Source organism: Bacillus rossius, chromosome 1, assembly GCF_032445375.1.
Source record: "Bacillus rossius redtenbacheri isolate Brsri chromosome 1, Brsri_v3, whole genome shotgun sequence".
Classification (NCBI taxonomy): Eukaryota; Metazoa; Arthropoda; class Insecta; order Phasmatodea; family Bacillidae; genus Bacillus; species Bacillus rossius.
In genome coordinates, this window is record NC_086330.1 from 306,676,083 (window position 1) to 306,702,649 (window position 26,567).

Genomic DNA, 26,567 nt, shown 5'->3' on the forward strand with positions numbered 1-26,567 from the left:
AAAAAACCTGCTATTTCTAGTGTTACAGCCACATTCTTCATGTTTGTGATGCACAATTTAATGTTTTAATAAGTTTTTCTTTTGTTTAAATTATGTTTTTATTAAATAGAGGCTTTTTCTTATCAAAACATATTCATATTTAATATTATTTTGTTTAGAAACGGCTTTTAAAAACCAGAAAGTGTTTTTCAGTCGTAACTTAAAACCCAAAGAGACGAGGCAGTGGCCAGGTGGGCTGCTTTCTTGTAGTGACATCAACAATTTGCTTGCCGTGGCACTATTAAATATAGCGACTTCATATCGTTCCATCCCATCAATATAAATTCACCTAACATTTCTTCTGCTTCTGTCTGTTGGTTCATACGACCTTTGGTTAGTCCGAGAATGTGTTGGCACAACATTCAGCAAAATGATTGTTGGATAATTTCTTGGGTGAAAATCATTGGATCACGGATCAAATAGAAGAATGGTCCAATTAGCAATCAGCAATTAGTGAATGAATATTTATTTAAACATTAAAAATATTTGTTTTCAGATAATGGATCGGTAAAATACTAACTATCGGCAAATATATCATAGTTGAGTTATTTTAATAATAGGCTATCACAAGTTCCCCATGCTTACTTCAGACAATTTTCCTGAGTTGTCCCCATTTTCCCTGAGAAGTTCCTCTTTTCCCAGAGTTAACTCAATTTTCCCCGTGCCACATGAAATGTTTTCCTTGTCTAATTGGTCTAACAATATGTTCTAGAGATGAACGATTCTGCAAATTTTTGGGTCGAGTCGAGCTGAGTAGAGTAACAATTACTTCGAGTAAAGTTAAGTCAAGTCGATTTGAGTCGAGTCCCACCTGATAATTTTTTTTGGCCTTAATAATTGAGCCGAGCTCAAGTAAATGAAGAAATTTTAGAGAATAATTTTATGTTGCTGGTATTTACCTTAATGTACTATTTGCATCATATTAAAGTATATATACATATGTCTTGAACAAGTAAGTTATTTGTGACGAATAAGTAATTACCAATCATATGATCATACCTATTTATGATATCTTTTAAAATTGGGTACTTCATTACCACTAAATTATGGAAAACTCAGTAAATGGGAAGGCCTTTGAAGATAAGGAAAATTGTGTTGTTTCGTGAATCAAAACTGAGTAAATAGTAATAACTTGAACAATGTTTTTTCAAGTAACAAATCTGAATTTTTTTTTAAACTTCTCAACATGTTTTCTAGCTGTTTTCTAAGAGAGTGTTTACCAGTAGTACATCTTATCAATAAGTGTTTTGGTTTGGTTAGGTTAGGTTAGCTGCATTACAAATGGTGGAATGGTTGGTTGGGTTACGTTAGCTACACTACAAATGGTGGAGTGGTCAGTTGGGTTAGGTTGTTAGCTACATTTAAGATATTTAATACTAGTGTGGAATGTGGTTTAGCTTAGCTAAATTTAAAATATTTAATACTAGTGTAGACAGTGGTTTAGCTAAGTTTAGCTGCATTTAAAATACTGTAAAATTGTTTGAAGGTTTGTTGGGTAAGATTAACTACAGTAAAAATACTGTAAAATTTAAGTAGCTTGGCTTCTGGGTTGTAGGAGTGTCCTTGGCGAATAATTTACCAATATTTTGGTCGACATTGCAGTCGCCATTATCAGGGAGTAGTTACCTACTGAGGTTTTAACCAGTTTTTCCTCAGTAGGTAACTGCTCCCTGATGATGGCGACTGCAATGTCGACCAAAACTTCGGTGAATTATTTGTCAAGGACAAGGCTACAACCAAGAGCCAAGCTACTTCAAACAATAGCCGTGGAAGCCTGCCAACATTAATACTGTAAAATTATTTGAATGGTTAGCTAAATTGGTGAGGTTAAATTAGATAACTTTTGAATAAGTATGTCAGAGTATTCTTAACGCAGTTATCTCAATTTTACCAACTGTTCTACAATTTTAAGCCATTTTTAACTCACCTTACTTAACCACTCGTTACAACGGAGACCTACTAACCACCATTTTTATTACATAGCCAAAGATATAAAGATACATGGTGCAAAACCTTTCTTTTTGTGCAGAAGAGCGATTCTATAGATTGCCGCTGTAGTAGAAAAAATGTAAATTCCCGACATATTTTATTTTTGTACATTGTATGCTGTGTTACAAATCTATTAAGCAAAGCAGGCCATTCTAAAATAGCATCTCTTTCAGTGTTTTGAGACATTAATAGCGGGATTAACTTTTTCATTTTTCACACAGTGAAATATATAAATTAACCAAACTTTAATAAAACTACAAAATGTAAATAAGATATCATGCTGCAAAGTGTTGCAAACAATTGTACGTAATTTCATGCTCGTTGAACATGCCAAATATGTATTGAGTTATAAGAAAAGTATAGTACAGTCTCATTGTTGGATATACTAGAGTTTTAAGAGTTGAGTCAACCTTCATCGACTCAGCTTGAGCTTTCGAGTCCCGGACATCACTAAAGTAAGTCAATACAAATGACTATCAAAATCCTTTTTAACATAATCAACATGCAGAATTGACTATAAAGTGTTTTCCTGTACAATAACAGTTCACACTGTTATTGCCATCAACACCTAATGACCAACACTGCTAGACTGAAAAAAAAATTTGTTTAATCAAACTTTGGAATAATACATTATTATTATTATTATTATTATTATTATTATTATTAATGATCATCTGAAAGACTTTACATATATAAGTATGCTTTAAAGTAATACAGTTGTTTGTATTCCTTACATTATGTTGATGTTAATAAAAATCAGACTATGATTATTAAAGGTAAACAAAGTTGTAATGATGATACTTTCTAATTTAAAAAAATAGTATATAATATTTACAACTACTGAAACAATTTTTAAAAAAATTTGTTAATTTCTTTGTGTTTTTCAGGTTATGATACACCTTTTCAATTCTCTTTGAGTATACTTTTTTGAAGAGATCTTCCTGTCGTCAGGAATGCAATAGTAGCTAAGAATAAGGACGCTTTATCATTTTGGTTTCAGCAGCACAAAAATAACATGCTTTGTAATTTCTATCAGTAATGACACAATGCTGTTTCAACCATTGCTCCAGTGTCCTCACATTAGAAGTCACACAAGTCCATACTATGGTAACACTCACCCTTATTCTTTCAGAAACTTCAACTGCTACAGGTGGCCAGCTCGATCCTTCATTATCTTCCAACACTTCCACTTTCACTGGCGGCCAATTCACTTCCTCGCCGCTTTCTGAAACAGCCTTGCTACCAGGTGAACAGTTTACCTCTCCATTGCCTTCTGAGATCTCTACTTTCAGAAGTGGGTTGCACATTTCACCATCATCTGGCACAGGCAAGTCTGGACTCTCTTCTTTTACACAAACATACTCAAAACTTCCCGACGCAGCCTGAAACAAGACATTACCACAGCCTGTAGCGCTTCTGTCTAGTACGATGCAAAACACAGCATTCAAGAAAGGTAGGTACTTGTTAATACGCTGCACAACCCTACAGAAACGTGTTACTAAACAGGCTGTCCAGCAAACCCACAATCAGGATTCTCAAACTTTCCCCCAACTTCTAGAGATCTTATAATTCTCACTGACCAAAACATGTAATATTTGCATAGAAAACAACCAAATTAGATTTTTGTGCTAATCCCTTACATTGCCATATTCATGATTTCTTATGGATTAAACAATATTGTGATAACTATGAACACAGTGATCAAAAGCCCAGAACCCATGAACAAGATGATGCGCACTCTAAGGCACCATCACAGACAATTTCAGTTTCACGTATCAAAAAAATTACAGCTAAAAATATGTAACACACCAGCCAGCATTGCAAAAACGACCGAACCAGAATGCTGTCTTCCGTGGCACAGTAAATGAGCTAGCGATGCAAAATGAACCTTTGTTCAACCATTTCTTTTAAATTGCCTAATCTAACTAATATTTTGTTACTGTTAGTCAATTTTTCCAGAAATTCAATATTTCCTGACATTTCCCTAATTTTCGCTGATGCTTGAAATCTGCTTAAATATACTTGTTTGGACAAAACACACAAAACATGAGCTAAGTCATATAATTTAAATAATCACTTATCAAACTGATTCATTAGACAAACAGAATATTCAAAGTAAAAAAATTGGAAAACCTACTTTTTACAAACAGTAATGTGTGTCAAGAAAAGGAATCTTGGTATTTTTAACTTCCTTCGTAATACAATAACCAGTTTGTACCCCTACAAGAAGATAGGAAATTAATGTGATACGTAACTCTTTAAGAGTTGGTTTAATCATTTTACACAATATGAGCAGAGGTAAACTTTGTCATCTACAAGTTAGCATTGATTACAGTAAACACTCAGGCCATCTACGCACTGAGGGAGGGGGGAATTGATTTTCTGTCAAGTCAGTTCTACCCATTAATTACACAAACCTTGTTGACATCTGGGGTGTTGGCATCAGTAATAGAGTCAAAGAGCACACTTATGATTACAAATATATCGTGAGAACTATATGTCGGCCACTGCAAAGCATTCATTCCTTGCCAAACAGAATGTAGATCTTGATTAGGGAAGGAATGTAAATTATCAAAAAAGGTTGTAACAAAATTCAGCCAATTTCCCTGAGTTTTCCTTGTTTTATTATACATTTCTTCCTGCATCATTATTCCGACAAGATAACACATATATTACAATACACGGTTAGCACTGTTATTTATTATATAGCCAACTCTGCCAGTAAAAAAAAGGAGATTTGTGGTATGAACAATTGAAACAATGCATAATATACAATATTGATTGCTATCACGTGAAAAATAGTGTTGAGAGGACTCTAGCGACGATGCTGGCAGTGTTAAGTCAGCGATTCAGATAACGTGACACTTAAAGAGGACTATGAGAACCTTCCAGGGTGGGACCTAACAGGTATAAAAACAGTGAGACTGACCTGCAAGGGCTATAAAGTGAAGAGGACGAGTGACCTCTTGATGAGCGATAGTTGCAGGTGAGTGGCGGACTTCGTGTGTGAAGATTGGTGCATTGGTGCAGAAGCACACAGGTGTTGTGCGTGCAGCGGACGAGTGAGTAGTACAAGGCAATGTGTTGAGACAGAGGTGAGCGGTAAGAGACAAGCAATAAAGAGTCACTGTCGAGCCAAGCTACTAATAAAAGAGTGATGTAAATTTGAATTGAAGCATACGGGGAAAAACCAGACAGGAAAATGAATAATAAAATGATTGTTATGGGCAAGCTTTTGTTTGCAAGGACGATAGATGCTGAATGCCAGTTGTATAATGGATAATATTCAGATATGACTTTCAAGCCAACTGTCAATTTCCAGGGAAAACAAGCACAAAATCTAAAGAAAGATGTAAAATACGTTCCTTCTCTTTGAACTTTTAAATAATTTATATGTATGTATTTACAATCAGTAAACAAAGAAGTTACTAAAGAGGTCTGAATTATAAGTGCTACTTTCATATTATATTTTATTATTACACTTTTGTCTGTATTTGAAACTTAAGTTTGTGTGATGTTAATAATCTTCATCAGATTTCTACTAACAATTTTAGACCATTTACAGTTTTATTTAAATGTTATTAATTATATACTTTACTATCATAAACTTTACAAAAGAAATATTAATATGTAATAATACTATTCTTTGTTTTCTCTCTACCGCAGGCACGTCAAGAACTTACTTAAGCGTGACAAAATGTATTAGACCAGAACTATTAATAACACCAAGACCAATCCTAAAAAGTTCTGGCTTTACATCAAAGTACTTAAAAACTGTTTTATGAACATCATGCACTTATAAAGTCAATGGAGTTGTATCTAGTGATCCTGTGGTACTATCAAATATTTTTGCTTATTTTTTTTCTTGTGTTAATGTGTCCTCGAATTATAAGTCCCAAACCCCTCCCCCAATGATCTGTGATGACACTATCACAGTTCCTGACATTTCCGAAAGTTTAGGTACTTTGGGGAATCAGTCCCTAAATTCGTCCTTGTCCTCTGGTCCTGATGGAATTCCTAACTTTATTCTTAAAGGTTGCTCCCACTTACTGGTTCCCCTTCTAAAACATTTTTTTAACATGAGCTTGAAGACACAAGTTTTTCCTGACAATTGGAAATTAGCTAGGGTTATTCCCATTTTTGAAAGTGGGTCTAAATTTAATGTGTTAAACTATGACCTATCTCTCTTCTTATTGGTTGTTCAAAATTTTTGAAAAAAATTATCAAAATTATTCATTTCCCTTTGAAAAATAATTTACATCACAATCAACATGGGTTTAGAACTTGCATGTCCACTGCCACCAATCTTATCACCATTTTTAAACCTATCTTCAATGCAGTTACAAATAGAGGCCAGGTTGATGTCTAATATTTTGATTTGACAAAAGCTTTTGATTCTGTTAATCATTATATTCTACTTATAAAATTATCTAATTTTGGACTCAGCGATAATTGTGTTAGCTGGTTTACAAGCTATCTCAAAAACTGTAGTTGTGATGTTTCCATTAATAACTGTAATTCATCATTTTATTTAGCCAGTTCAAGTGTACCTCAAGGTGGTACCTTGTCACCTATACTCTTTAATATATTTATTAATGATATCGCTCATGTTTTGTTCCAGTCATCTGGAGTGCTGTTTGCGGAAGATTTTAAAATTTGTGGAACCATCACTTCCCTTAATGACTGTCTTTTACTTCAATCAGACATTAATGCAATCTAAAATTGGTGTAATCTTAATTCAGTATCTCTCAACAAGGAAAAAACCAAAATTATATCCTTTACTAGGAAATATTTCCCCATGTCTTCTGAATATAGACAATTCTATAATTCATAAAGCATCTTCCTTAAAACATTTGGGCATAATTTTTGACTCAAAATTATATTTTCACCTCCACATTATTATTATTTGGCTCAAGAAGAATCCTTGGTTTAATTAGATACATCACTTTTTAATCTACCAATCATGATTCCATTATTATTCTATATTTTCTTTAATTCCTGATTAGAATATTGTTCAATAATTTGGAATTCAATCAATTCCTCTAATTCTGTTAAAATTGAATCCATTCAAACACATTTTGAAACTTTTAAAATTAAATTTAAATTTAAACTTAAAATTCTCCTTCAGCTTATCGTAGAGCTCTTCTCGATTTTCTTTTCGTTAAAAACTGTTCTAATTCTTTAATCAACTGTTAATACATTCTCGACAACACTGGACTCAAAGAGTTCCACAATTTTTTAGTCAACTAAAGTCTACCTCTTAACGAAAAAAATGATATTCTGTACAGACTAATTTCTTATTATATTAAGTTGGATAATTTTCCTTAGTTAATTGGCTATCATTTAGTTTACCCATTTTTAAACAAACATTAACTATTACTGTTTACAAGGAATTACTAAATTAATTCTTGTATTTTAAAAAAATTATTCATTCCTAAACTTTATAGATTTTTTTTTTAAATCCAAGTAATAAGTTTGTATCCATATAATGTTTTTATAAACATTTTTATCTTGTTCATTGTGTTTAGTTTTAAGTTTTTTACAATTTATAGTGTTTATTAATAAGTAATTATATGTTTTATGTGTCTGTTTATGTTATTATTTCCTTTGTGTTGATTTTCTGTTTAGTGTTTGTTTTGTTTGTCCATGTTTGTTTGAATTTGTTGTTATCACCGCTATCTGTGCTATAGAGGTATTTGAGAAGCCCTCAATAGAAATGAATTTTATGTTTATTATTTTACTTCTTACCTCTATGACTTTGTCTTAGTCCTGTTATGAATTATATTTACCAGTATTGTATCTCTATGGTCAGGTCAATTTGGTTTTACTCTTTAAGTATTTTCATGTTTTATCTAAGTAATAATTTTATGAAATGTCTTTGCAAACATTTGTTAAACGGCGACGAATAGGAAATGAGCTTACACCTTTTAATATTGTTTTTGGGTCATTACTGAGGAAAGAGTATATGTGATTGGACGCTCGACTGCGCATATATTTTATTTAAAGAATTTAATATTTCCAGTGTGATTTCGGAGAGTGTTCAATAGAGAAAGCTTTGACTGTTTGAAACAAATTGGAACTTGAGTTTCTGTTCTACTATCATGGGAGAAGGATTAGAGAGAAAGAGCTCCGTGATTTAGTCATAAACGAATGTAAGAATATCACGTAAAACATTGGTACGACGACTGAATAGCTAGAATCTACGTGAAATTGATGATTTTATAATAAATACCGGAACTACACAATGAAGAAGAGGTAGTTACCGATGTTCGAAGCTCTACTAAAGAATCTACGACGACGATAAGTTTTGACTAACAGCATAAATAGAACTGGATCAACGACGAATTAAGAAGAAAAGAAGAAAAGGACTATCAATCTTCGAGATGGAAAGAGTTCGACAGCGGTAGACGGCATCGTAGACGGTGTACCGGAGGACATCATCCTTCTAGACGACTCCAGGTGACCGACGCCAGTCCTGCTGGAGTACCAGCAGCACGAGAGGAGGTGCATCGAGACGGAGACCCAACCAGCGACATCGGAGGAGAGTGAGATCTAACCAGCAACATCGGAGGAGAGACAGGGGTTCGGAGAGGTTTTCCACAGCCTCTTGGTATTGTAACGACGCGACGAGGTTTGTTTGCCCCATCCCCGAATTAACAAGAACAGCGAGAAGTTACCTGTCCTATTTTAATGGCAAGATATCTTAAACTATGATGTTTACGATCAAGACCTAATTTGAAACTCGCAAAACAACTTAATACTACTTAACTACGTAAAGACTTGTAGCTTGTACATACTGGACCTGGTTAACTGACATTGATCAGTAATATGTACGATATCAAAGTTAAAATCTGTTAAAGTCATTAATTGTCTTGAATGTTTAAAGAATAGCCCCAGGTCCAGAAGTCTTGAGACAGTTTGATCTACCGAAAGAGACTGAGCTAGTAAAAACAAAGAAAAGACTAATTTGCCAGTTAAAATGTGTTTCAATAATATTTAAAATATTGACTGATAACCAAACTATTATTCAGTGATACAATTACGTAAAACGTAATTAGTTCTGAAAGACATTTAAGTATAACGGATATTGAAATTTTGTTTAATGAAAAACCTATTTAAACATGAATAATTGTCTCAAAGGTATTTGTATGTTGCTTGCTAATCATTGACTCTGTCACTTTTCATGTTACAGTTGGATATGTTGCAAAAGAGTATTGTCACCCATACAACCATGATTTTGACCCTAGTAAAAAGTTAAATTTTCATTATATTTTATTTTTCCGATTGATAACCATACTTACATATCATGTGTATGTTAAACCAGATAGACAGAAATATTTAGCTTGGATTTTCTTGAAAGAATAATTAGTTATTATTACACTGAGATCAGCAGTCATAGAGAAGTTAATGCTTTTAAACACACTACTTATATTTGTTGATTTTAAGGTCAGAATACTTACACCAAAGAGAAGGAGACATACTGCTAAGGAATTATACGACATTTTATTGTTTGGTATTCACACTGAGTCAAACTACACCAGTACATACAACTTGAGAATAATTTATTTTCACTATCAACATAACAAGACATATTTTAGTTAATATTCTGTAGAGGTTAGTAGTTGTGCTACATACACAATCACAGCACTAGTACTTTATAGAGTTTTCACGGCGCCCAACTAGACCACATTTTACATTATAGATATTGGCATTTTAGGAAATATACTCCATAGAGTAATTCTGAAAACACTTCAGTGCTACTCTTGCCCTTGTTTGATGGCTATTTTGAGAGGTTCTGTCTGCAATGGTATCAACAATGGTGCGAGACCAAACATTGGCAGTGATAACTGTGTTCCTGTTTATGTGTATCATGCCCACCTCAAAAGTTTAATAACTGTTGGTGGGCATATAACAAATTAAAATAATAATAATAATAATAATAATAATAATAATAATAATAATAGTTTGATAGTGTATACAAAATAGATTTTAACTGTAAATGACAATGTGGCTTTACAGGGATAATTTCCACATACATATTTTAAGTGGACAGTGCCCTAACATTTATATTTAATGTGCAACTGTTAACTGAAGTAAGCATTAAAAAACCAAATGCAAGTTAGCAAAAGGCTTCTGGAAATTAAAGTTTTGTGACTTCCAGCACCGTCGCTGTCTAGCTAGAGACTTCCTCGCGAGTCTCATGACTTGCAGACACCCTGTTTAGGACCACAGGAGAACAAATGGCTTAAAACTTTGTTCGACCACGCCATGACCTTGTGAAATCTTGTTACAGTGTTGTACATAAGAACATCTATTCTACAATTCATTACATTTCCCCTTCATCACAACACATCAGGAACAAACATGACATTGATAAACCCAAAATGGCAAACATTTTAAGTACAGAGTGATGCCATGACACGTCTGGGTGTTTCAACATACCAAAAACTTTTACCCCAAAGCTACAGATATTGCTGTAACTGTAGTACTTGCATTAAACGTACCTTGGGGTGCACCATATTTTTGATCAGTTAAACTAAAATTCAGAACAAAGCTACATTACAGACAGCAAAACATAATCTAGTAGCTGAAGAAATTTAGATTTTAAATCAACTAATATGTTGTGAATTTAAAAAACCTAGCATTTTTATTTAATTTTTAGTTCATAAAATTTTTTTTTAATTTCATTTATATTTTTTAACGTTTCGGCGAAAATGGAGTCAATAGAAAATAGAAATGGACAGGGAAAAGGAAAATAACTAGCCACTGCCTACTAAAGAGAATAATCCCATTATTTTCCTGTATAGCATAGAACTAACAATAGAAATGTTAAATGATTTTGATGAAGGCTGAGTCTCTCACTCACAGAAATACGAAACCAAACAGATACAGGTCTTTCGTCTGAATGCAGTGGCCAGTTTTGACTCACTTCCAACAAAACAGTTGCAACAAATAATGAAAAAGGCATTTTTTTTCCTCCAACAAATTGGAGTTACCAATGATTTGTTATGAGTTTAGTTTCCTGATGTGTACATGTGCTGTAGCTGGCAGCCATATTGACTTGTGAACAGTCGGCGAACTACCGTGCTCCACATTGCTGGACGTCGCACAGCTTCACACTTGGTTTAAGGGATTCCAGAGCAACTACCAGCCTGTGCCTTTAACTACCAACAGTTTGGATTGTACGTACTACAACATATCACAATTGCAATACTTCCAGAACACTATGTCGCACAGTACCTGAGAGCTCGGCTGTGGCGGGTTCGAGTCCCTGGCAACGGGCGTGGGCTGCGGCGCACTATCAAAGCTCTTGGCAATCCTCAGAATCTCCTCGACGGTCAGCGTTCCTGCAAGAGACCGGCCACACATAAGGAGCAGACGTGCTTTCCTCACATTGCCATGTCTTTACGGCAACACGTATGATGATGCTAATTGAGTACAGAAACAAATTGTTTGAAAATAAATTATAGTCTGAATTATGGCTGATATCTTTGTGACATATATTGAAAATGGTATTTAAAATTATGTGTGTACAGAGTACTTTATTATTGTATTGGTACGTGGGTTTGTGTGTGCATGTAGCCATGCATAATGGACAAATATATATATGTATATTGACCTCATAATAAGGTAATAGTTATAATAAGTAGTTTAGAGATGTTTGTTCATTTCGGTACCTATTTCACTTGCACGACAGCACAGCATCTCTGTCTTAAAATATATTTTGTAAAACAATAAAGATGTTCATATTAATAAATACTTTTAAAAGTGTTGTCAGCCTTTAAACACGTAAATATAGTTTCAGTCCTCAAAAAATCTACACAGTTCAAGTTAACAAGTCGATTTTAACTCACTGGAAAATATAAAATAATTTTTAAAACTTATTAAAATATACTTAACTTATAATTATATTTAAATTACAATAACAAGGCCGACAGCTGAAGGGATGCAGAAAGCAGGGCAGAACCATGACGTAATTGGTATGAGGCAGAAACTGAAATAAGCAGTGTGAAGTGGCGGCTGCCAAGAGAAATGAGCATGCCGCAGTGAAACACAAACACCACAAACACGTCAGCATCTGCTTGCAGGAGAAACATGGCCTACTAGTTTTGAGCCGTCGCCTGTCGTCAAATTGGTCCTCACGTTGGACGAAACACGAGCACAGTGATGCAAATAAGGGTTAAGTGGGATGAAGTATAGTGGAAATATTGCCACCCTTGGAACCACATGGCAGTGATGTCCCCGTGTTCTTTACGTCATACAAAGCCGCAAACATAATCATGTGACAAGCGTATGATTATTTTGTCAGATAAATCTGGTTATGCTAGAACACCTCATTCTTTTTGTTGCAACTTTAATACTGAAAATACTGGCTAGAAACACGTAGCACTCATGTAAGAGTCTTAAAATAAATTGTGGATGTATAAAACAATTGGTGTTTGTTATGTTGGCATGCCTGATCTCAGAAAAGCTAAAGTGAAAAGACTAAACAGTCTTTTCATTTTATAGACCAAATGTTAAGTGTGTTTGACAGCCAAAGTAACACTTGTAACGCCACAATACAGTTTGTTACCACTTCAGTGCAGACTCGGTGCTCCTTAAGTTCTGAGTCATGCCGGCGTGTTGGCACACACTATCCAGAACACCAAAGACGCACAAGAGAAGTAAGCGACGCAAGGCGAGGCATTACCCATGGCTGGAGCGGAAGCAGCCTGCTTTGCACGTCCCCTGCGGCCCCAGGACACGTCCACACGCACGGACTCCTTGCGCATTCCGCAGGCCAGGCTCTTGGCATAGCGGCACGCGGGGCAGCTTGCCTTGCGCTCCTTCAGGATGACGCACTGGCCTCCATTCCGGCAGGTGTACAGTGCCTGGCCTGAGGAACACCACACGTTCCCTTCTAGTCTCGTCTACCGCCAGAGTGCTTACCCTCTTACTCTACGTCTACACCAATCACCCAATTAACACATTCAACAATGGCAAAGTATGCAATCTTTAATATGAGCGAGTGATGTTTTCATCAGTGTTTACAGATACCTGGTGAACCAATAAAAGGACTTTTTTAAGATTTTTTAAAAGAAATTTTGTAGAACTTTTTATATAACAGCGTTATATTAAATATAATAATACAAATGTAACACCAAACTAACAGGAACATGCCATTTTTTTATTTGAAAGCATACATATTTTCAGATGTAAGTATTCAACTACAATGGGAGTCCCGTTAATCCAAAGATCTGACTAGGTAATTCAAAAGAGTTTAGGGTGAAAATGAACAAAATTAATTTGAAAAGTTTTTATTTTAAAAATTATTTTTGATATCTTGTCTCATTTATTAAAATGTTTAGTGTTACATGGTAACTTAATGCTTATAGATGTATTTTATTACACACTGTTGTATTACAACAATTATTCGGCTAAAACGAACATGTCTCAGTCCCAATTGGTTTAGATAAGCAGAACTCTAGGGAATTTATAATTAACTAGCTGCAATACCCGGTGTTGCCCGGGCTGAACACAGGAAGATAAATTGTCCGCGAGTTGCAGCTAAACGGATAGCGCTATATGACAGTGTGGTAGACATAGAGAAATGACACACAATTACTGTTTCTATGTCTATGACCTATGATTTTCTGTTTACCCATGGCGATCGGTTGAATGGTTTATAAGTTTATACGCTGCTGTGCCATATAGCGGCAAGTTATAAAAAATTATTAGCATTAAAACCTTCTCCATGATAAAAACACTTTATGTGTCAACTTTTACGGTGATCTGTCAAACAGTGTGAGTTTATCGTACCTACCTACCTACCTACACACCTAAACACACACACACATATAAATACACACACATACATACCAACATCTTAATTTATATATATAGATGTGTGGCTTTAATCTGAGGTGAGACTTAAAAAACCAAAATGTAGAAGCAAAAAGTTAGTGAGTATTAACATTTTTAACATCTTGCACTTTATTTTTTATTTCATCACTTTTTGAAGACTTCTGTAACCAGTTGTACATTTTCTTCAATTTTATGACTTGTAGACATCCTGATCGTACCATCTTAAAGAATAAAATTTCTTACTAAATATATAAAAACCTATTCTAATAATTTCTGCATGTACGTATGTTACATGGTTTAGAGAAAGCTTGGAATTTGTATATTTTAGTTATACATTACAAAGTACATCTCAACATAGAAAATAATCATACTTAATTTGAAAACATATTTGAGACAAATGAATGTTGTTGCCCATGTAGCATATTAATGCCAAATGACAGACCAACACTTTGCTAGTGTCGAGCATTAGAACCATCCTGAGGCTTTTAACAGCACCCAATACTTTAAAATAAGTATATTACTTCTGCTCGTCAAGTTGTGTTATAAATGTAGCCCTTAACAACATAATATCACAAAGTGATCATATTTTCTCTATAATTACACATTCCTAAAGCTTGAATTCTTTACCTTCATGACACAAAGTGCGTATTTAGCATCAGAATAAGTAACATATAGAAAAAATGCTTAGCAATTATGGGCTGCCAAGTCAATTTACATGTTTTCACACTGAGATCAAAATCGTGCAGACAAAATAGCTAGGTATATAAGATTGCCAAGATTAACATTATTAGAGATTTTCTCGTACTTTTTTTATGTTTTTTTCTTCAAAGTGATTTAACTTTTAACAAAATAGATGGCTATTTTTCAACATATTTATTTCTTATTGGTGTATGATTACTGAACGTGTACTTTTACTCAAGTTTCAATTTAAATTTCAACTGATTGATTTTAAGGTGTATAAAATAAAAATATATGGGAGTGATTTTGATTCAAGAGAAGATTATTTAAGACTATTCAAGTAGTTTCAGAGCATCGGCAGAGGTCTCGGGAGAAGAATGCACGGCAAGGCACGCACCTTGGTATTCGCGCTGCACGCTCCGCTTGAAGAAGGCCTTGCAGCTCTCGCACGTCTGCACGCCATAATGCACCCCCGACGCCGTGTCCCCGCACACGGGGCATAGCACCGGCTCGCGCACCTGCAAGCACAACCACACACAGCTAGGCAATATCTTTGAATACATATACTGTATAGAAGTCGCCAGCCCAGGTTAAAATTTCTAATACGGTTTTGAGGTAGTTGGTTAATTCACCGCCGCAATCGCCACCATCTCTAGGGCATCGACTTGTGGTGGTCCCTAGCGGACCAGTGTCGAACTCTTCAAACACCCCTTCCCCCTCCCGTTGAACGACCTTGAGCTGCAGTGAATGATGGGTGGGGTGTGCGGGGAATGACAGCGGGCGACAGCGCTGCGCTCTAACGTGTAAATAACAACCAAGACGATACAGGGCGTTACGGCAGCGCACTGCAGCGGTGAAGTTCCCAAGCTGCTCATCATACGCTTCTGAAAAACATAGAGTAAATCCTATCCACTCGCGACTTCTATACAGTATATATATTCAAAGGCAATATGGAACTCCACTCCTCGACAATGCCACTTCACACAAACAAACAATAATACAGTATCTGCCACTTTATACTGCTCTCAAGGGCGCCCATATGATAATTTGTAGGGGGGGGCCAGACTTAGGGGTATGAAGTATTTTTAATATTTTGGAAGACTAACTGCGGCCTGTTACTAGCCATAAAATAGTTCCAGTTCTGACCCTGTTAAAATTTTTTGTCCTGTTACTAAAATAATAGACCACAGTACTCATTCGCCATAAAAAAAGCTTTATTGGCTACTTTATTAATTAAATAATAACTATTTTATTGTAACAAGTGAATTTTTAGCAACACAAATGCAGGAATACAGTCCTTATATTTTTGCAGCGTCTCGGGAACACGAATATCAAGAATACAGTCCTTCAACTCATTGCTCTCTTTACCCCTAAATAAATGTCGCGTACAAATTAAATTAAAATAATTATAAAGATTAAACGTGTTGGTCAAAAGATTTAACTTTGGGAGAGAAACTATTTAAATATGTTATCACAGTAGGAAAATAGTTGTTTTTAAATGTAACGCCTGAACTATGCTTATAATTATAGTCAATTTTTTTTCAACTGTTGTTTACCTTTACCACGGCGATATTGTATCACACAAAATATTCCCTCGTTCACAGTTAAATGAATATTAGTATGTTTTGATATAAATCATAATTGCTTATCATTTAGAATTAGCACAGATGGATTCAGTAGTCGAGGACTATAAGTTTATTTAGTGATAGTAAAGCTTCAAATTACAAATGTGAAATCTGTTTACAATATTCAAATAAGATATAAGTTACTAAAAAAGGAATTGTTTCAAATCATGTAACTTCAAACTCAATTTAATATTATCAGCTCAGATCATGTTATCAATGAGTGCCTTTAAACAGTGCTTACGGCTATTTTTGCTCAATGGTGTCAGCAAATTGGACCACTGGATATGAACTACACTTAAGGGACAAGGTAAATTCTCAAAAGTAAATTGCAAAGTTAAGTTATTAATCAAACAGCAACTTCTAATTCCATCTGATCAGACACAAAATCAACATTATAGTTAGAACAAATTAAAATTTAGTTCATACCAAAAATTATTCACAATAAAATTAAATTGAAGATGAACTTCTGGAAAATTAGTGAGTAGGTAATTATAGTATGTATGGGGACACCGGTGGGTGGTGGGGGAGCCGGGGAGCCACGGCGGCCATCTTGGTTTACGTCACTTCCGGCGACCATCTTGGATTACGTCATTTCCGGCGGCCATCTTGGATTACGTCATTTCCGGCTGCCATCTTGGATTACATCACTTCCTGCAGCCATCTTGGATTTGACCTTGACCTTTGAACCCGGAGGCCATTTTGTTTTTCTAGAACTTTCCTCCATTTTGTTTTCTAGATCATTCCGCCATTTTGAGTTTCGTCCGCCATCTTGAAAATCTTTATTTATTATCCGATTTTAATGAAAAAAATTTAAAATTTAAAAAAATTAAATAATCAAAATTTTAAAATAAAATTAAAAATATTATTTAATAAAATTTTAATTAAAAACCTACGCATCGAACACCCCACTCCTCTAAATTACAAATACATCATCTAGCACCCCCACCCCTCTGTTACAATGACATCGTCATCGAACACCCCACTCATTCCTGTTACAATTTTTCGTTACATCCACCATCTTGGAAAATCATAATTATTAACTTAGAAAATCAGGAAAAAAAATATACCATCGTTGTCTGCTGGAGGCAGCCATCTTATTTAGTGGAGACTACCATCTTGATTTCATCTGGTGGGTGTCGTCATCGGTTGTAGGTTTCTAAAGTATGTTAGTGTATGTAAGGTCGAGTTACAATTCTCTACCAACATTGTTATGAACCTTATAGACCAAAATCCACAGAATCCACAAGATCCACAAAATCCACAGTCACTTTGTTGTTGTAACCGACATTTTTTCTTAAAGTCTTATCACTTATAGGTTTTAACTAAAATATATGTTATCAATACTGTCGTTGTGGATGCGTTAGTTAAAGTAATGATAATTTAAAAAACATTTATTACTCCATCTTAGCTGACCAGAAATTTTTCATAGTCCTATCATACATGTAAACATACTAAATAAATTAATGTTTGTGTATTCGTGTTTAAAACTGCATGGAAGCAGATATTTAGGTGTTTGTGTATAATATCATTTCTTAGTGTTCGTGTTTGCGTTCCTGTGTTTAAAAGCTGCATGGAAGCAGATATTTTAGGTGTTTGTGTCTAATTACATGATCATTTTACGATATCAAATTAAGTATAAGTACCTTGAGGAATATAGGGCATTAATTAAAAAAAAAATAAGCGATATGTAGGTAAAATTATATTTACTGAATCAAAGAAATATATTGTACAAAACAAAACCCTCAAGGAGAGAAAAATATACTTGTCAAACGAAGCTATAAAAAAAACAGAAACTATATACAAAAACGAAAACTGTTTACAACAAAAAGACTGGAACTATACAACAGATAATTCATCTCCAACATAGCCGTGGGGAACCGTATGGATGCCATCCTCACATATTTGGCGCTTATCATCCTCCCATGTTATGGCCAGCTTATTTGTGCTCTCGCTATAGAGCACCTGCTGCCTCGAGCGTATGGCCCTAACTGCTACTCGTCGTGTGTGGTGATCGTGCAGGGCATCCAGGTAGTCACTGAATGTTATGCGGTTTTTGACCACACACCGCTGGATACCCTTGGCCTTCTTCTCAACTTTGTCACCACACTTGTATGCATACAGTTTGGCCCGCAGACCGACAAACTCACTCATCACTTTCCCCCCACACTCATCCTTAAACTTTCCGACAACCTTTTTGTTGATGGGGGAGAAGCAAGGGTGGTCGGAAGGGTAGCAGCTGGTGTCGAACTTCTCCATGAGTGTAGGATCGGCTTTGAGGTCATGGTAGAAATCATCGGTTTGTATCTCGTATACGAAACTATCGGTGTCCATGTATGCCAGATGAATGTTTTCTGCATATCTGGGTTTCATTGTGCTGTAATGGAAGTCGTACATGAGTGTTTTTGAGAGATCAAGTACTGCGAGTCCGGCATAGATTGGCTTATCGAAAATTATGGTCTCATGGTTCAGGTGGACTAGAGTCAAGTTCGGTTCATACATTGTGCGGTCCTTGAAGGATGGACGACACACCAGTTTCTTGAACCGCTTCTCGGAACATACCAACTCCATTTTGAGCCTCCGCCTCTTGTTCTCCATCAGTTTCCCGAAAGTACTGTTTACAGCGAGCTTAAATAACTCCTTCTCGAATTCGTTGGCTGCAGCCTTGCGCTTATTGGTGTTGAGCTTAATGTATGGCTCCAACCACGCCGACTGCTCAAACTGGAGGACTCTGTGTACCTTAGTAACTATCAACCCATGTGATACTGCTTGCTGGAGGTTTCTGTAGTGTACAATGTAATGTTCCTTAATTTCTAGTGTTGTCATGAGCTTTGATTGTTTGGAGCCGGGCGGACATTGATTGATGGGGAGAAACGGAAGGTCTTTGTGACTTTCGTGGAGTTCAGTAGGGTACTCCACGTCACATTCGATAATGTACCCGATAGGAGAATTTTCTGGAATAGTCATGACATCAATAGATGTGTCTGACCATTTGAAACGTCGAATCGGAAGCGACAGCGACATCGCCCACCCGTACAAATTATTTGCATCAATGTACTGTAGATATGTGGATGGCTTGGACACATCATGTGTCTCAGGAACGTATTTGTTGTTACCCACACAATGACGTTTGATGCTTTGCGCTACACCCCCACGAATACCTGCTTCCACAAACATATACATATCGTAATCTGTCAGAAGCTCGAGTTGTACTCCTGTGGTGCGAAGCATCGCATCGAAAGCGAACCCAGGACAGGAAATGTAGTGTGACGGGTCTAGACTGTACGTCTCCAAGCAAAGACTGCGAAAATTCTCGAATACGTCCGCCAAAATCAGGACATCCGTCTTTAGGTACAAGTCAGCGTACTCCCCCAAAGTAGCACACTGAAACTTGTCCCAGACATTTTGTGCGTGAGCGTAATCCGCCTCGGAAATACCAGAATCAGTCAGAATATTAAAGAACTCATCGATAGATGGAAGACTAGTATCGTCTAGTCGAGCAAAAGAATCAACGAAGTCGTAGGGGAAGACTCCCTTGCGAGTAACCAACTCCAACTCATCAGGAGCGAAAAACTCAGCAGTACTGACAAACTTGTCTGCAGGCAAGAACTCTGCGAGCGAAGCAAGACCCCGACTCATGAAACGGAACGTATCGACAAACTGAATGCTGAACTTATCATGCAACTTCTTGGAAAAAGTTATCAACTTCTCTTCCGAATTAGGAATGATGAAGATGTCTTTAGTGTCGTACCCCAACTTCCTGATAATGAAGTTCTGGTCGTACGCCAGGTTGTGGAAGAACACAATCATCTTTTTCGGTCTGCGCCTGAGAAGGTTGCAGTCATTACATGCAGGTCCAATAAATTCGCCGGTGAAGTGATTATGATCACGAACTTTCTTTACGACCCCTCCAAACTTTCCTCCACAGTAGCAACAACACCTTGCTTGCAGAAAAGCAGTGTTTTGTGCATGTGTGAGCGGAGTCATAGGAACAGACATAGAAAATATTTTCTGCACGTCATGTCCAATCTCCACAATGCGGGATATGAATTTATCTTCTGCGTCACAACCGCGATACACTTCAGGCTGTGAAGGAAGTGAAGAAGTGAGGTGTACTGGAATCACGGAGTTATCTGCTTTCACGTAAATGCAGTAGCTGTACGCTTTATGCTTTTGATACTGCAGTGTGTATGCTTCATCAGGATTCGGGTGACATGTATGGATTTTCTCCAGAATAGCTTCAAAGTCGCAATATACCACGATGGGCATTTTATCACTGTGATGGAAGTTTTTGAACTTCAAAACAGGAGGCAAACCATTTTCATCAACCTGGGGCATTTCCATCCTAACAGCAGCATGCTGTTTACAGAGCTCACTGTGTTTTTCCAAACACTGAAGACCAGTAAGCCCGCTAACCCTATCCTGATCATCATAATGCTTGAAGCATCTTTTGCAAACATGAATAGCCTCAGTGTGTGTAGTGATTTGGGACCGAACCAGAGCAGAAAAATTATTGATGTAGGCGAAATGGGACGAATTGTCATTGACCAAGAGCAGAAGATCGAAATGATGTTCTTTTTCTTCAGGAGCGACTCGTGCAGGAACAACATTCAGATTCTCGTCGATACTGTAAATGTTGATGGAGACTCCAGGGTTCTGTTTTTCAAACAGCGGTATTTGCTTGATTGGAGTAGGGGAGTCAATGTTGTTGAAGTTGAACTTCCCCTCCAAGTCATGGTAGCGCTGGTTGACACGTTCAGGATGCTCACCTTCCACGTACTTAACAAGAATTGACCACTTGAAGCACATGTGGTCTTCGAGGTTTTGCGGATTGATCACAGCGTATTTGTCTTTGATGGAAGTAGGTAATTCAATGTAGGAGCTGGCACGGAGTGGATCAAGCTTGTTTATTCGGAGTTGAAGTCGCTTAACGGCCGACAAAGTCCATCCGGACCCCTTACCCATGTAATCTTCCTCCTCCTTGCAGATCTTGGAGATGGACTCGGTAACTGCCTCCTCCACCTCATGAACTGCGTAGAGGGGAACATTCATGGTTTTGAAGGCCCTCTTGTCTTCACAGGCATCTACTGGTTTTTCGTAGTCGCACTCAAGAACGACATTAAACTTCAGCGGTCCATTCTCTTCAATCTCCTCCTCAAGTTGGCTTATTATTTTTGCCTTGATGGAGTCCAGGTACGTACAAATGTCCTTGGCAGAACTTGACGTATTTACAGCAACATAAGTCTTCAAGTTGCCCTTGAATCCCACTTCGGCGGTGATGAAGCCATGGGTATTGGCCAAACCCGCGCCGGTCACCACCTTTGTTCGGCTGGTCGATGGTTTAGGCAGTACTGCTGGCTTAACTGCTGCCATTCTCTGCTTCTTTGTTGGAGGCGGAGCAGGCCCCTTGCACACCTTAATGTGGTTGCGAAGAGTGTCAGCCCTGACGAACTCTTTAGCACAGTTCGTGCAGGAATGTGCTATGCGGTTAGGGTTAAGACCGCAAGCCGACTTCTCATGTAGTCTGGCGACATCAGCACGGGCGAAGGCCTTATAGCAGAAGCTACACCGGGTGCCTGATGTCGTGGCGACAGCACCAGTACATGTTGACAGGTGCTGCTGCATCTTGTCGCTGCGTGCGACCATCTTGCCACATAGGTGGCACTGCTGGTAGTCACGATGCTGGTTCTCGGCACACTGTCGCTCGTGCCGGTAGCGGTTCTTAGCTGCCGTGAAGGTAGCAGAGCAAAAAAGGCATTTCTGCGCGGTAAATGCCATCTCGACAATCGGTAGACTGGTCTCAACGTACGGAACACGCGAAGGAAGCTCGACGTACGGAGAACTATAACATAAGAATAAAGAAAACAATGTAGCTAGATGTTACATGAAAACAAACATATCCTCAAAACTCTAGCCTCAAGCTTTCTAACCTAAACTACTAGCAATGTTACTAAATAAAAAAGTTGCAAACATAACCTCAAAACTCTAGCCCTCAAGCTTTCTAACCTAACTTGATAGCAATGTAATAAATAAAAAAGTTACAAACATAACCTCAAAACTCTAGCCATCAAGCTTAATAACCTAACTTGATAGCAATGTTACTAAATAAAAAAAGTTGCAAACATAACCTCAAAACTCTAGCCCTCAAGCTTACTAACCTAAACTGTTAGCAATGTTACTAAATAAAAAAAAGTTACAAACATAACCTCAAAGCTACTCCTTCATTCATGTACAATCCTAAAAATGGTAGAATATTTAAAGTACTGATAAAAGTCAAAGCTGAAAAATATTCAATGTTAACTAAAAATGATTGATTACATAACCTCAAAACTACTCTAATGCACAACCCAAAAATGCTAGAATTTTAAAGTACTGTTAAAAGTTTAAGCTAAACAATTCCTGGTTACCCACACATAAGTGTACAGAGAAAAAACTAGTTAGCTGATAACCTACGAAAAAGCTGAGAAACATTCAATGTTAACGAAACATGTAGCATACCTCAGAAAAAGATGAAGTGGAGCTGTAGAACACAAAGTAGCGTTGGCGGTAGAAATCGTGGTAGCAGCTAAACTCACACACGAACTAGCTCACTCAAACTCCAAGAACACAATGAAGCTCCGACAGCTAATCCCGGCCTTTTATAGCCGCGGACCTGCTTGTTCTTGGAAAAATCATTAGGAACATAGTATTTTTACCGAACCTACCAATAGGAATATAGTATGTGGAGGGGAAGTACCATTGTCTTCGGAAAAACCCAGCATGACTCATGCGCAGGTCGTAGCAGGTCTGTGAGGGGTGGGAGGTAGAAATGTAGGTAATAACTTAACATAGGAAACCACTCTCGGGTAAAACCACTAATGACCTAGGTGATGAGAGATTAGGTCGCGAGGCACTTCATGCATCGTGACTCATCACTCAGAAATGTCGTCTCGCAGTGCCGAGGGGACCCGAACAATAGACTTGACCGTGCATGTCACAACAGATCCATTAGTCGCCCGACTTTGTGGCGCCATGAGGCGCTCAGGTAGCAGTCATGGTCTACGGCAACAGACTCGTTAAAGTGTCATTACGAAGCACTCAAGCTGAGTTCGAGGAAAATACAGCTAAATATTCATTATAGATATGTAAGGAAATAAATAAAAAATAAATCGGGTAAGTTTAATACATTTGTTAAAAGTAAGAACACATTACAAAACTACAACATTAAAAATTTAACCTACATTTATTATGACCAACATTCGTTTAAAATTTTTTAGCATTTCATTGCGAACAATCAGTTGAACATCCACAGAATGACACATTTTGCTGATGTTCCAGGAACAAACCCTTTTCACAACCATTTAAGGAGACTTTCCTTAAGCTCTCTTTTCATTGGTCAAATAAAACATCTCCCTCTCTTCCCCTCATACAATGATGCTGCTTCACCATCACGCTAAAATTCTGTAAGACCAAACAAAATATACTTCCCTTACTACCTTATGGTAGAAATTTCATCCTAGGATGCTGTTACTGCATCTAGAAATTAAAAATTATATTATCTCATATAGGTTTTATTTACATGTTAGACTTAACCATCCTACCACACACTGGCTCACACTTACACACACATACGTGCGCATGCGTGCACTGAGATTAAATACATACTTGCCCACATAATGTACTTTTATTTACAAAGGCAACATATTAAAACACATAATATTTAAATTTTGTGTAGATTGGATGGTACCAGGAAACCATACTGCAAAACGAGCGGACAACACTTGAGTCTTTACTATGATTGGGCTGACGGATTGCCTCTGAACGCCCTTACCTTCAACGACTTAGAATTAATACTTTTATCCATCAAAAAACAAAACAGTTTTACTAAGCAAACATACACCCCACACCCCTCAAAAAATTGTTATTACACAGGGCATTATTTACATGGCAGGAGACCGCACATACGAAGTGCGCAGCTTCAGGTTAGAAATATTGATTAAAATAACTGCTAAAGATGATAATTTGTTTATGAAAAAAACTGCACATGAAATACAGACACTTGGTTATTTACACACACATACATACATACATACATACATACACCCTGCATCGCTTCAGATGGAAGTACGATATTTTGAAAACCACTCAAGACTTACATCTGTTTATGAAAAGGAGCTTAAAATTAAAAATTTTCAAAGTTAATTTCAGAGATGAAACATCATGTGCAAGTCCTTGCATGCGAGAACATTTTATTACGCAATTATCTTCATTTTTCCCAAACCATAGGTCTGATGTCTGGATACCACACAAATCTCATACTTAACATATGCACTACGAGATGACTGCGCGCCAGTCCAAGCCCCCTGCGCTTAGAGACGAAACTGCACTAGAAGCGTTAGCAAGCATTGCAATTATCTCGCTTCAGTAATGCAGATTCACCTCTGACTAGGTGGACCTCCTGAAACACTAAACATAGGACAGTGAAACACATTAAAATAATGCATTTCAAAATAATTGAATAATATAAAACACTGCATATTTCTCTAGAATCACCACGCAACTGACAACCCTTTCAATCACAATTCTGCGAATGCTATCACAGAATGCTATATTAAGAAAGAAAGGATCATTCATTCCTTCATTATGGAACACAGTAATACATCACATGAAGAGAAACAAAAAAGGAACACACTTCGTTCTTAGACTCGTGCCGCCTCCTTGACAGAGAGAAAAGTTTTTACACATAAAATAGTGTATATTTCTTTTCCAGCGATGATGCTGTACTAATATCACCTTGACAAGCTTAGATGATCTAGGGAGAGACAAAGTAAATTAATTAACAATAAAAAAGTCGACTAAAATCATTTACAAACAATATACTTAATATTTCTTCGATTACATATTTTTCTCAATTTAATAAATGTGTGAACACAAAAATTTCCTTAAATCACTATTTATCAATTTTAAACTCTCATGTACATCAGGAAAAAATATATAGTTTCAGGCATTATTAGTTGTAATGTAAAAAATTCAAAACAGTTTCTTTGTGGGATGTGGAATGCTCACTCACGATCGAAAAAAGGAGGTGCTTCGCTGTAACACAAGGGGAGGGGGAAACCATCTTTAAAGTTGTCGTTGCTCATATATTTGGATATATAGTAATCAAGCAAGTAATAACATTTGGTAGTATAATCTCCGGCTGATTAAAGTTTATTTGCTAACATGAATTCACAAATTAAACGAATCTCTAAGTACATTTGCTTATCTTTTATAGAAAAAAAATGCACAGATTGATTTTTTATCATGAATAACCAGGAGCACACTAAAAAAACCAACGAAATTCTCGCCAATAATAACCAACAGCACACGAACAATAGAAAAAAAACATTTTCTCAGTAATCACATACAGCATGCGGAGAAAATCACCAAAATATTGTCAAGAATATCCATTAATACATGTAGAATACCAATAAAGTCTTGACATAAAAAAGGCTGAAGTGCACGGACAAAAATCATCAAATTCTTGTCAGGTAAAAAAAGCAGAAGCACATGAAAAAAAAAAACCAACAAAATTCTAACACAGTAAAGTTGAAGCACACGTAGAAATCTATCGAAATTTCATGTGAAAAAATAGGAGCACTCAGAGAAAACCATCAGGGAGAAGATGTTTAAAAACATCATAAATTATCAATTGTTTAAGAAAAAGTTCAAATTAAATCCTGCCAGATCTCTTTGCTTAAGCAACATGAGAGTTCTAGCACAAGTCAGCTTGTGAACTCTTTGCTTAAGCAACATGAGAGTTCTAGCACAAGTCAGCTTGTGAACTCTTTGCTTAAGCAACATGAGAGTTCTAGCACAAGTCAGCTTGTGAACTCTTTGCTTAAGTAACATGAGAGTTATAGCACAAGTCAGCTTGTGAACTCTTTGCTTAAACAATTGATAATTTATGATGTTTTTAAACATCTTCTCCCTGATGGTTTTCTCTGAGTGCTCCTATTTTTTCACATGAAATTTCGATAGATTTCTACGTGTGCTTCAACTTTACTGTGTTAGAATTTTGTTGGTTTTTTTTTTTTCATGTGCTTCTGCTTTTTTTACCTGACAAGAATTTGATGATTTTTGTCCGTGCACTTCAGCCTTTTTTATGTCAAGACTTTATTGGTATTCTACATGTATTAATGGATATTCTTGACAATATTTTGGTGATTTTCTCCGCATGCTGTATGTGATTACTGAGAAAATGTTTTTTTTTCTATTGTTCGTGTGCTGTTGGTTATTATTGGCGAGAATTTCGTTGGTTTTTTTAGTGTGCTCCTGGTTATTCATGATAAAAAATCAATCTGTGCATTTTTTTTCTATAAAAGATAAGCAAATGTACTTAGAGATTCGTTTAATTTGTGAATTCATGTTAGCAAA

The 26,567-nt window shown here is 36.5% G+C and overlaps 1 protein-coding gene across 1 annotated transcript in view; it reads right to left on the reverse strand.

Moving 5' to 3' along the window:
- LOC134527867 (uncharacterized) overlaps positions 1-26,567 on the reverse strand; it is a 115,440-nt gene that overhangs the window by 67,807 nt on the left and 21,066 nt on the right. Inside the window, exons 2-5 of the mRNA XM_063360848.1 lie at positions 14,948-15,068; positions 12,719-12,904; positions 11,269-11,375; positions 3,147-3,410 (exon numbers count right to left, since the gene is read on the reverse strand). Of these exons, the coding sequence (XP_063216918.1) occupies positions 3,147-3,410; positions 11,269-11,375; positions 12,719-12,904; positions 14,948-15,068 (678 nt within the window). The remainder of the gene's footprint in view (positions 1-3,146; positions 3,411-11,268; positions 11,376-12,718; positions 12,905-14,947; positions 15,069-26,567) is intronic.